The following is a 12,974-nucleotide window of genomic DNA, read 5'->3' as shown; positions in this document are numbered from 1 at the left end:
CACATTTACAGTGGTCCTTCTTGGTTTGAGTAAGGTCCAACGCGACAGACATTCTGTAAAGGTGTTGCATTTATCTTGAAGAAAGAAAACAGGCACTTGACACAACGTAGAGGGTTTGGCAAACTCAAATGTTTTTAACGCTAAGAAATGTAGTCCGATATATAGTATAAGAGTAGGTTAGGTCATGTTGATTGGTGGCGCAGGTTGGTGAAAGCAGAGCTCACTATGTAATGCAGCACTAAGTCGCTTGGTTTTCATGTTTTATGCATGATGCCGTGTATTATGAAAGGATACAGGCGAGACAACACCTTTTTTGTACCAGTTGATCCAGGTTCAATTGGCTGGCAACATACAGTACAGAAACAGAAGACACTTCACGCTTGCAAATCCTCTCCAGGCAAATTGTATGAAACATGCTTGGAATTGAAGCCTTTCTGTTTGTCAGGTGAGAGAAGTAGTTGCATTGTGTATTGGAACTGGGTATATATGAACTAATAATTGCCCCTGTAAATAAAAGCTTTTGTGCCTCTTGGGATCAGAGAGTGGCTTATGATAATGATAAACGTGACTACTTGCCCATTATATGTCCAGGGTCCATATAATTCTTCTTAACATGTACATTTTTATTTATTTTACCTTTATTTAACCAGGCAGGTCAGTTAAGAACAAATTCTTATTTTCAATGACGGCCTAGGAACAGTGGGTTAACTGCCTGTTCAGGGGCAGAATGACAGATTTGTACCTTGTCAGCTCAGGGGTTTGAACTTGAAACCTTCACGGTTACTAGTCCAACGCTCTAACCACTAGGCTACCCTGCCACCCCCATGAATCATGATACCACAAACAAACTCTCTCAAAGGGTATACGTAAGTGTAATTAGAAAGCCTATGAATTTCTACTGCACAGGAAAACTGCACTTTTAAAGAGGACGAAGCAAATGTTTCGAATATGTGACCCACCCCCTGGATTCGGTCCTATGTAGCAACATTTAAAAAATGTTTTATTTTACATTGGATAAAAATACAGACTCAGAGCAAGAAAAGTATATATCATACACTGAGGTTGAGGAAGATTGAGAAAGTAACTTTTTTTTTTTACACCTACTGGAGAGCTCTTCTTTGGCTCCACCCATTCAGCATTGTTCACACCCTCTTAATCCTTAGCCCCACCCTTCTCTTTAAGGATTCACGTGAGGTCATGTGCCGAACAGAGTGAGTAGTGTAGGAAACAAACAAAGATTTCAAGACTAAAAGTGGTCAAATTAGTAGCCTACAAAAAGGAAAAACTCCAAAAAACTCTGGACACTTGAGCCTCTATCCTAATCCTACTTTGGTACAGGTCATGTTGCTTATGTTATTGTCTGTGGTAAACACACACTATATCAAATGAAATCCAAGCTTGTCACATGCACAGGATCCTAGTGTAAACGGTACCATGAAATGGTTACTTGCATAGTAGAAATATCAAAAACAGAAAGTGTCCAGATAAAAATATTTTGTAAATATTTTATCATTTTTAGATGACACTTACCCAGACACACTTGTTTAAATTGATGGGTCATGTGAAAATGCTATAACCACCCCCCAGCCACATCTAGCTAAGTGGATGGGTAACTATTGTCTAGACATGTACACATGTTCATGGAATTAAATAGATGGCCGTAATCCCCCCAAGACACACCTGACTAACTTGATGGGTTGTAATCACCTGGGGAAGTGAAGTATTTTGTTTAGACATGTATCTAGCTAGCTAGATACGAATAATTAGAATACTATTGCGACCCAGATCATACATACGCTAGCTAGCGAGCCCGAAAGCTAATGTTCGCTAGCTACAGTATCTAACAGTACGCTTGCATTTGCAATGAGAACAACTTTCGGACTAAATTAGAAACGTATCATATCTGGAAATGTAGCTGGACTCTTACCCGTTTACATGGATGAATGCTTCATGGCAGACTGGAACCATTGAACTCTGTTTTGTTTGACCAGCGTTGTGTCAAGTACCTCCGGTTCACACTGACGTGGAGTGTGCAGGCGGTAGTTCATCACAACTTTTTCCAACTGTTCTGTCGATAGCACCTGCTAAATTCAAAAGTAGCCAATCGTTTGTAGTTCTCAATGGCTAATGTTATATCGTTCAAAAAAAGCCACTGTAGAAATGATTTTCACCACATACTGAACAGCTCACGTTATAGACAGAAGCATGCTACATGGCAGACCAATCCAAACTCATCTCCCGGCATGTCCAGCCCATCCATTATCTTAGCCAACCATGCCTAGCGAGAAGGTTGTCTTTTTCTGTGGCTAAACAACTAGGCTCTGTATTTTTTAAATTTTTATCTTACCTTTATTTTACTAGGCAAGTCAGTTAAGAACAAATTCTTATTTATTTTCAATGACGGCCTAGGAACAGTGGGTTAACTGCCTGTTCAGGGGCAGAATGACAGATTTGTACCTTGTCAGCTCGGGGATTTGAACTTTCAACCTTTCGGTTACTAGTCCAACACTCTAACCACTAGGCTACCCTGCCGCCCCAACAATTGTATTCATATTTACAGATGGAATACAAGGCACACAAAAACAAACAAACATTTTAAAAAATGTTGATCAAAATAAATGAAAAAAGACGTTCAAATGCCTCTCCTGTGAAGTAGTGAAATGCAACATACTTCCTGAAACGGGTCACATATAAAAGTGAAGAATTGTAAGATTTGTTGTTTCTGATTTCCTCCCATGTGTGCTTCCTGTAGTTTGTGGAGACATCCATGGCCAGTTCTTTGACCTGATGAAGCTGTTTGAAGTAGGAGGGTCACCCGCTAGCACACGATACCTTTTCCTGGGCGACTACGTCGACAGAGGATATTTCAGTATCGAAGTAAGTGTTTCAACCTGTTCTAAGAACATTAAGTTAAAGAAGGAAATGGTTGATGCTTTTGCATTTGTACATCTGAAACTACTGTTGGTTATACTGTATTGTAAAAAATATGTTCTCAAAAACTATATGCAGATTCATTCCCAATCTCTTTGTTGTTCTCTTTCAGTGTGTGCTGTACTTGTGGGCCTTAAAGATCCTATACCCCAAAACACTCTTTTTGCTTCGTGGGAACCACGAATGTAGACATTTGACGGAGTATTTCACATTTAAGCAGGAATGTAAGTCTGGTTTGAGTTTTTCATTCTAAAGCATTGTACATTCAACCCGGCGCTTACACTTTCAAACATTCACACAGAAATGTGCTTCTTGGCATAGTATGAAAACAGATATTTGCTTTCTCCTTGATAGGTATTTACATGTGAACTATTGCTGTTGTGTTCGGGCTCAGAGTCAAAATAAAATACCAAGGGCAGAGTGAAATTATGCTGGAGTTTTTCGAATGTCCTTTGGAGGTTTTCTGACACTTTTGAAATGCTTTCCGACCCAGCACACTGCCCTAGTGTGTAAGAGCTAAGGGTGTTTGGCCTGGCAACACTCACTCCCTGCCCTATTTCCACCTTGACAGGTAGAATTAAGTATTCGGAGCGGGTGTACGATGCGTGTATGGACGCCTTCGACTGCCTTCCTCTGGCCGCCCTTATGAACCAGCAGTTCCTGTGCGTACACGGAGGACTGTCCCCAGAAATCACAAATCTTGACGACATCAGGAAAGTACGTGTCCTCCCGAACCACGTCCCCTGCATGGCCATGCAATATGCTTGTAATTTGAGCTGCTTACACTATCATTCAGAATGATCTCCTGTTTCACTGTTGATAAAGTATTACATTCATGGATACATTGGATATTGTATGTTGTACTGTTTCTATGTTGTATGAATATATTGCATGTATGGTTTAAACGAGGTTTCATTAAAAGCATAATGGATGTTCAGTATAAGTAAGATAATCAACTCTCCCTTGCAACAAACATTCACGTGGATTTTATTCTAATGGAATTTATCACGTGAAAAGCACTTCAATTGGGATACAGATACGTTTACACAGAGCATTGTGCAAACTGTTTCTTTCCCCGTTTTGCTGTTCAAGAAAATGAAAACTTTACCCATTTTCCCTTGAAATATTTCCTTTGAAAAGAATGACCTTGATAATACAACATGGATTACCTCGCTCTCAATTCGCTCTCAAACGATGCCCCTAGCTAACAGGAGAGTTACATTCGGGCAGAGTCTGGACCGCTCTGATTAAAAATGTTGAAGAGTCGGATCCTGCTTTCTCTCAAATTCAATAACGGCAATTGGATTTTGTGGCTGCAATCAGAGGGTCTCTGTAATCCAATCTGCACTATTGAAGTGTCCATTATCCTACAGTATATACTTTCTCTGGAGAAATCGATATGGTTACTCTGAATGACTGTCGTGAGCTTTTGGCTGATCACATCAATTTGTACCTTTTTCATCCCATTTCTGAAGAGGAAGTATTAGTGTGGGCAAGATTGAATATACCTATTCATGTTTTCTGCTCATAATCGGCACACATTGTCATCCAGTCCACATGTTGTGGGTGTCTTTCACTCAAACACGATGCACCGTTGTAAAACAGAGACCCTACCAACAGTTTTTCATTTTATCCACAGTTCAATGTACCAAGACTAATTGTCAAATCAAGATCCATCTCAAGTCTTTTACAATGACAAAAACAACCACTTTTCCATAGGTATTACTTGATCAACACCAACCCATTGAGGAAGCTAAACTGACTGAGTTTCCTCATAGATTAGACATTTTCCTGACCACTTGACGTTGTCTTTCCCTGTCTCTCCTAACTCTGTGTCCCTCTCTCTTTGCAGTTAGACAGATTCAAAGAGCCCCCTGCGTACGGGCCCATGTGTGACCTGCTGTGGTCGGACCCCCTGGAAGACTTTGGGAATGAGAAAAGCCAAGAGCACTTCACACACAACACAGTGAGAGGCTGTTCCTACTTCTACAGGTGGGCCATCAACAGCATCACCTCCTTCACAAGCTGCGTAGTGTGAAAAATGCTGTGAATGTATTCATTTATTCTTTACAGTGCACATTATTAAGGTTGCACTATGTAGGAAGTGCTACGCCATTTCCTGGTTGCTAAAATTCTAATAGTTCGCCTAATTTCAGTTTATGTGATAAAACAAGCAAGTAGTATAGTGTAGAGAATCATTGTACCATCTAAACCGCTGTCAAATATATTTTCCATAACCAGAAATATTGTATTTTCAGCTGTTTGACGCTGGTTTATAAAACCAAAAGTAAAAGACGCAAAAAACGAAACTTAAGACCAGGAAGCCTAGAAATAGAGCACAAATAACAGATCTACCGCTTCTTAAACTTGCTTTCAATGAGACATAGCTATAACTTACATTTCTATGTGAATTTGGTCGGTCACCCAAAAAGTTACATATTGCATCTTTAAGAATGCTATTTTCATGTCAATGTAGAAATGCTGGTGGAAGTGTGTGTGTGTGTGTGTGTGTGTGTGTGTGTGTGTGTGTGTGTGTGTGTGTGTGTGTGTGTGTGTGTGTGTCATACAATGGACTTGACATTGATCTTAGTGCAACACCTCTGGGCTCTACAGTAATATAACCATTCAAATAGAACAGAGTCCCGGTTCTATTGAAGCATCACTGAACCCTCCTCTGCCAAATGTTCATTTTCATTCAGTCCCCTTCCAACTCCCTCAGTCTTTCTTCTATCGTCTGTGGATATGACAGTAACCGTAGAACCTGCATTTGTCATCATCCCAGAGAAACGGGCTTCTCTCTCATTACTCTGTCGCAAGTGTTTATGGAGCACACATATTAACTCCCCTTAAACAGATCCCAGTTGCATGCAAAGCAAACAAAGGAATGGCTGGAAGCACGGAGGGAGCTCACTCTGTCCGGAAGATAATGAACAGGGCCACAGTCCTCTCCAAATGTGTATTATAGTGCTCTAGTGTCCAGTCATTACAGGTGGATAAACACTCTATGGCCCTGGCATGCCAGTGGTAAAGCCAGCCTGAAGCAGCATAAGCAATCAAACGCTGTGTCTCCTTGAGTGTGCTACACACTGATTTGCAGGTTTTTTTTTCTTCAAAACATTATTATTGCATTATATTTTGTATCACGGTCAGAAGGTATTTGAACCTTGTTGAATGGTTCTCTGTTCATTTCATACTTATGTTAAACTAAGTGGCTAGAGTTAGCAGGTCCATGGAAAGACTCAAAGGTGCATGAGTGCGTTCAGACACCCAAAGAGCTCTATCTAGAATAGGATAAACGTTGGACAGACTTTTTGCAGTTTGTAAATTGATGTCATTTGAAAAGAGACTGCATATCATCTTTGGTAGAGACTTTACCCATAATGCAGGACTATTTCAAAGTCCCCTTATTTGAGGAGTATACCAGCTCTTTTGACCCCAGGAAGACTTGTGGTCTCTAAGGCACCAGCTAAAGGGGATTCAATAAAGACTAAAGAATGTACACTGAGTGTACAAAACATCTTTCCATGACATAGACTGACCAGGTGAGTCCAGGTGAAAGCTATGATCCCTTATTGATGTCACTTGTTCAATCCACTTCAATCAGTGTAGATGAAGGGGAGGAGACAGGTTAAAGAAGGATTTTTATGTCTTGAGACAATTGAGACTTGGATTGTGTTTGTGTGCCATTCAGAGGGTGAATGGGCAAGACAAAAGATTGAAGTGCCTTTGAACGGGGTATGGTTGTAGGTGCCAGGCGCACCGGTTTGTGTCAAGAACTGCAACGCTGCTGGGTTTTTCATGCTCAACAGATTCCCGTGTGTATCAGGAATGGTCCACCACCCGAAGGACATCCAGCCAACTTGGGGAAGGATCGGATTGGAGCATTGGAGTCAACATGGGCCAGCATCCCTGTGGAATGCTTTCGACACCTTCAAGAGTCCATGCCCCGACGAGGCTGTTCTGAGGGCAAAAACTCAGTATTAGGAATATGTTCCTTGTGTTTGTTATACTCACTGTATAGTGTTTTATGTGGGAACAATAATGGTTATTTGCATTCAAAATGTTATTTTGGTCAGGGCTGTGAGATAGATTTGTAGATGAACCAACAGTTTGCTTTAAATGGTCTCGCTTGACTATCTGCTAGACAACACATGCCCGGTCAGGGCGTGAAATGTCACCCCTGTCACTTGAGAGAGGGTAAGACAGTCGTGTTGATGCTCTCTGGTTCTGCCAGTGATATTTCCATCGTATGGCCCTGCCACCGCAGAGATATCTCTGATATCTGAGTGATAGGGATTCAGTATACTACATCGAGTGGAATCGACTATTGAAAGAAAGACAGTGATTTGACAGTGATAGACCCTGTTCGAATACTCCTAATACTTTCCTTCCTCGCTTCCTTGAAGTAATCACGAACCAGACATTACTAGATGGATTTTTAGCAAACTTGCCATTGCTTTCAACAGTTATGGCATGTCAGATCAGTGATTACTTCAGGGAAGCAAGGAATAAAGGATGCATTTTAAGAGTATGTGAACAGATAATTGCTGTTGTAGTATAAACACTTCAGCATTTCAAACAGGATAGTACAGTAAAACTCCAGTCCAGGTTAGTTGCTTCCTCTTGTACCTCTATCCCAACAGCCCCCTGTGTCTTCTTGGCTTGGCTTACATTCCTCTGTGGCTTTTGGCTTGCATTCCAAGTGGCACTCTATTTCCTACATAGTGCACTACTTTTGGTCAAGTGTAGTGCACTATATAGGGAATAGAGTGCCATTTGAAACATAGCCTTGTTGTTTTTCCCAGTGTCGTCGTTTGGATCTGCCTGCAGGGCTCATTGTAATTGCCAGCATACTGGCATGCTGCGTTTATTGGCCAGCTTCAAGTTCCAGACTGAAAGGAGAACAATTCGCCAATCTGAGAGAAAATAATCAGTTTGGTGCTTTTTCCTGGCTTCTGGCAACTGTTTTACCCCAGCGCCATAGGCCCCCTCATAACTGTTTTACACACTACTGAGGCATGAAATTGCACATGAATACAGGCCCCATCTTTTCAAGCCTAGCACAGACACTGTACTGTGTGGTCGACTGTTTGTGAGTAGCCTAAACAGGAAATGACATGGTATTTTAGATGCTTTATGCAAATAGACCTTGAATGGATTGTGTCTGTTCAGATGATGCACAGAGTACACTGTCAGGTTTGAAGTAGACAGTGATGTGCATTTGTTTGTTTATTTGTCAGGGACTCTCACAACGGTTTGGGATGGATCGCATCTGCGCTCTGTCCCAAAACAGATGTCAATTGCGTTCAGCACAAAATGTCTTTAGTCTTCTGAGCAGTGCCTACAGTAGCAACGGCATCTGCTGATGCCTGGAGAAACAAATAGGAGTGAAAATAGTCAATTAAGATGGATATGAGCTACTTTTTTATTTTCCTCGAAGCGATGCTATCACTCCATAAAGAAACCACGCGCACTTTGGTTACCGTTCCCCCTGTCGTTGGTGCGTTCTCCTCTCGGGTCATCAGTAACAGAACAAGGAATGTGACACCATACCCATTTCTAGGTGTAAGTCCACCTGGAGTGACAAAGCAAAGCAGGCCTCTCCGCTAGGAAGCCTGCAGTGTAACTGTGCCCCTCAAAGCATACCTGTCTGACAAGGAAGTGCAAATTGATCGGATCGGTTCACTTTTGTTCAAGTTAGAGTATACCGTACCCGTTCTCTTGTCTACTACTTTCTATTCTGGATATTAACTGGAGGCGGAGGGCTATGGCTGTTACGAGTTGGCCCGAAGTGCAAGGCCATCTACCTGTCTCACAAAGCAGTGAGCTAACCCTTTAGCTCCGAAAGCTTTCAGCAATGGAGAACCACATTGATTAAAGGGCACAACCATTGTTAGACTAATTAGCAATATCCAGAAACAAACACTTGAGTTTAGCCTTCAGCCCCGCACTTAATTATCAAATGACAGCTGAAGTGTCGTTTTGTCAATGGGAAAAAGCGTTGCCTGTTGTGACCTAAAATGAAATAAACATGAGTCGGTTCCACGGTGAGTTTGGTTCTTTGAACAATGATTGCTTTCATGTTTCGTCAGGTTCATTGAATAACCTTCGAAAGTTGTTGTGGTGGGGAGTTCTGAAATGATTTTGACACACAGCTCTGTTGTGTTTCCCCAAGGTCTGGAAGTTCATGTGTACTCACTTACTTACTAAACGTTCCTTCTCCGGGAGTTTTCAACGTAGCTGGTTTCAAGGGGGTTGTTGGCTGGCTGGCTGGCTAGTGTGACTAGGGCCTCCCTCACTGAGTGCAAAATCACATTTTGGGTTCTTTGGGAATGAAAGGTTATGGCATGGAAAATCCTGAAACTTTACTAAATTGTAATTGCTGGCAGTTTATTTTGGCCACCTCAATCTCAGACTGATCAGAGCTGCATGAGTACGCAAAAGCTGCACGCACACACACACACACACACACACACACACACTGAATACTTATAGAAACCACAAGGTTGAGATTTTATGCTGGATCCTTTGTTTGCCTTTTCCAATGGTTACATGATGAAGGTGCCTGCTATTAAAATACACCTGAATGAATATCTATTTTAAGTGTCAATCCACTGGGCACACACTGGTTGAATCAGCGTAGTTTCCACATAATTTGAATGAAATTACGTTGAACCAACGTGGAATAGAAGTTGATTTGACGTCTGTGCCCAGTGGGAAAGAAATCGAATCACTGCTTTTTGATCAAATTAGAGCCGTTAATCAAGCATGTGTCGTCTTGTCTTTCAACAGTTATCCTGCTGTCTGCGACTTTCTACAACACAATAACTTATTATCGGTCATTCGAGCCCATGAAGCACAGGACGCTGGGTAAGTTCCCTCTCCCCCCCCCCCCCCCCCCATCGCTAACTGTTACAGCCGTTCACCTTGGACAACTATGTCGCTTGAGCCTAGCCAGGAAACCTGGGTAGGAATCCTGCGCTTGCAAAAAATAGTGTTGAATTCAACTTTATTGAGTTTGGTCGTCAGTGCCCCCTCAAAGGACCGTGACACCCTTGGTAGCAAGCATGCCATAACGTTTGAGAAAAGGGCTGATGAGGCAGGGGCTCCTCCTCAAACTGACAGAAGGCGTGTCACCCTGTTTGTTTACTGCTCCTCCACGAAGACTGTCCGGCCCACTCAAAGAGAAAAAAACAGCTTGACCTACTAGCTAGCCACAGATCTAGGATCAGGTAACCCTTCCAAAAAATGGATTTCATTAGTCCTCGGGCCATCGTGGACTGCATACACATAATAATAATGTGTTACATCCACTGTACATAATCTAGCAGACACTTTTATCCCGAACAGTTATGCATGCATACATTTTATATACAAATGGTCCTGGAAATCAAACCCACTATCCTGGCATTGCAAGCACCATGCTCTACCAACTGACAGCTACAGAGGACCACACTGTGCTGCAGAAGACCACAAGTACAGTTATAGGTAGTGTTCTTGTAACAGTGATGGTGCTGATGATGTTGTCTCTCCCTCTAGGTACCGCATGTACAGGAAGAGCCAGACGACAGGGTTTCCTTCTCTCATCACCATCTTCTCAGCACCCAACTACCTAGACGTCTACAACAACAAAGGCAAGCACAGAGTGAATCGTACTCATTACCGCATTAATTTGTTTATTTGTTATGGATCATTTACCACTTGCCAGTGGAGGCTGGTGGGGGGGGGACTATAGGAGGATGGGCTCATTGTAATGGCTGGAAAGGAAAACATGGAACCGAGTCAAACATGTGGTTTCCATATGTTTGATATGTGTAATACAGCTCTGTTCATTCCATTCCAGCCATTACAATGAGCCCGTCCTCCTATAGCTTCTCCCACCAGCCTCCTCTGTTGTATGCTGCCCTAGAGTTAGGCTTCGCTCAGTCAATGAGATAAGATTTGGAAGGATGGCCTCGCGACACAACCTGACTCTATTGAACTAGTTTACGGTTGAAGTTGTCAGACACGGATGTTCATACAACATCAAAAAGTAAATCTCTTTTTAAAGTGCATTTTAAATCACAACACACTTTACAGTGAAACAAAAAAGTAAAGCGAACAAAGAAAAACAGTACAGAGAATCCACAATTGAATCACACTGTACTTGACACAGTGTGATCAGATCAAATGTATGCGAAAGGGAGAGAGAGAAAGGGAGAGAGAGAAAGGGGAGAGAGAGACAGAGGGGGAGAGAGAAAGGCTGAGAGAGAGAAAGGGAGAGAAAGGGAGAGAAAGAAAGGGGGACAGTGAGAAAGGGAGAGAGAGAAAGGGGGAGAGAGAGAGAAAGGGAGAGAGAGAGAAAGAGGGGAGAGAGAGAGAAAGAGGGGAGAGAGAAAGGGAGAGAGAGAGAAAGAAAGAAAGAAAGAAAGAAAGAAAGAAAGAAAGAAAAGAAAGAAAGAGAAAGAAAGAAAGAAAGAAAGAAAGGGGGACAGTGAGAAAGGGAGAGAGAGAAAGGGGAGAGAGAGAAAGGGGGATAGAGAGAAAGAGGGGAGAGAGAAAGGCTGAGAGAGAGAAAGAAAGGGGGACAGTGAGAAAGGGAGAGAGAGAGAGAAAGAAAGGGGGACAGTGAGAAAGGGAGAGAGAAAGAAAGGGGGACAGTGAGAAAGGGAGAGAGAGAGAAAGAACGGGAGAGAGAGAGAAAGGGAGAGAGAGAGAGAAAGAAAGGGGGACAGTGAGAAAGGGAGAGAGCAAGCACACAGTGCCGTGGTTCCAAAACGTTTCACGCGTCTCTTGGGTTGGGTGGGGATGGGATGGACTGGCTGTGGTCCATTTGGCATGCAGTGTCCCAGCACACTCTGGAGGAGGCTGGACACACAGACAGACCTTTATGAAGTGAGTCAGCACAAAAAGTCCAAGAGCGACTCTTTTTGTCCAATCGGGGAACCACAGGGGAATTTAGGGAGAGAATGGGAGAAGGGAAATGGGGCATATTTTTGACACACACACTCATGGGGGCATATTTCCGCATAGGTGTGAATTGGGGCAAAGCCCGGTGATGAGTTTCCTTGCGGGCATGTGTCAGGATGGTGTGTAGTAGGATCTACTGCAAGGACATCTACAGAAGGAGAGCGGTTTGGAGTTTTTTTGTGAGCCTGACAATGGCTGATGTTCACAGCCCCGTCCAGGTTGTTTATGTTTTTGCTTTGATGTTCCCTAATCTCAGCCCACCTTGATATCTGATCCCAGCTTTGCCAACTCAAAGGTAAAGAGCTTTAAATAGCTGACCTTCTGAAGGACATTCAGGAACGCATGCCATTACTCAGCCCGGGCTCCTGCACAACTAGACCCCCCCCCCCCCCCCCCCCCTCCATCCCACTCTTTTAGTTTTATTGTGCATTTAACGCCGATTGCGTATTTCTTCAGAGTTTTAATGTATTGAATAGGGTGCTCAGTTTTCTAGGATTCTTTTCTTTTCTCTTGAAACAACATGGGATTCTTCACCCTTATAGTCCTACAGACGTTCTAACTAAGGAGTTAAGAGGAGTTCATTATATCATCTGTTATTTCTGTGAAGAACCGCCCAATGAGGCATATAATATGGTTCGAATGGGGCAGGGTGCCCAATTGAAATGCAAGTGACCGTAATAGATTGAACTTCTCTCGTCTTGGACTGGGATCTCGGTTGCGAGTGCCGCGGTCTCGTGATTGATGGCCAATCGATGGCAGCTGTAAATCTAAAAGGGGCCAGTCAGCTAAACCCGTCAGTCTTTGCAGGGGGGTTGCCAGAATCAGATTAACCAGCCTCCTCCAAATCAGTCTGCGGTCAGTGTAACCTCGCTCAGAGTGGGGATTTGGCAACCCTGACAAAGGCAGGAACCCCCCAGCCGGTGGTCTCGCAGGCAAATAAATACAATTTAATAAACACAAAGGCCACCATTGCCGAGTCGACATAATGCAACAGCCAAATAAATACAAAAAAATGTAAGGGTTAGATCAATCGTGGAATCGGATGGTTCCGTCACCGAGCTACTCGGGTGGCTAGTCTACACGGTCTCATGTCA

At 42.9% G+C, this 12,974-nt stretch overlaps 1 protein-coding gene across 4 annotated transcripts in view; it reads left to right on the top strand.

Moving 5' to 3' along the window:
- The window catches only part of LOC115138109 (protein phosphatase 3 catalytic subunit alpha), a 97,105-nt gene that overhangs the window by 54,949 nt on the left and 29,182 nt on the right, over window positions 1-12,974 (top strand). For all 4 annotated transcript variants that reach the window (XM_065025490.1, XM_065025491.1, XM_029674607.2 and 1 more), the window contains exons 3-8: window positions 2,753-2,877; window positions 3,044-3,155; window positions 3,503-3,648; window positions 4,784-4,923; window positions 9,724-9,801; window positions 10,471-10,565. In XM_065025490.1, coding sequence (XP_064881562.1) covers window positions 2,753-2,877; window positions 3,044-3,155; window positions 3,503-3,648; window positions 4,784-4,923; window positions 9,724-9,801; window positions 10,471-10,565 — 696 coding nt within the window. The remainder of the gene's footprint in view (window positions 1-2,752; window positions 2,878-3,043; window positions 3,156-3,502; window positions 3,649-4,783; window positions 4,924-9,723; window positions 9,802-10,470; window positions 10,566-12,974) is intronic.

The sequence above is a fragment of the Oncorhynchus nerka genome, linkage group LG12, assembly GCF_034236695.1.
Source record: "Oncorhynchus nerka isolate Pitt River linkage group LG12, Oner_Uvic_2.0, whole genome shotgun sequence".
Classification (NCBI taxonomy): domain Eukaryota; kingdom Metazoa; phylum Chordata; class Actinopteri; order Salmoniformes; family Salmonidae; genus Oncorhynchus; species Oncorhynchus nerka.
Note: the sequence above shows the minus strand (reverse complement) of the source record. Positions and strands in the feature narration are given on the sequence as shown.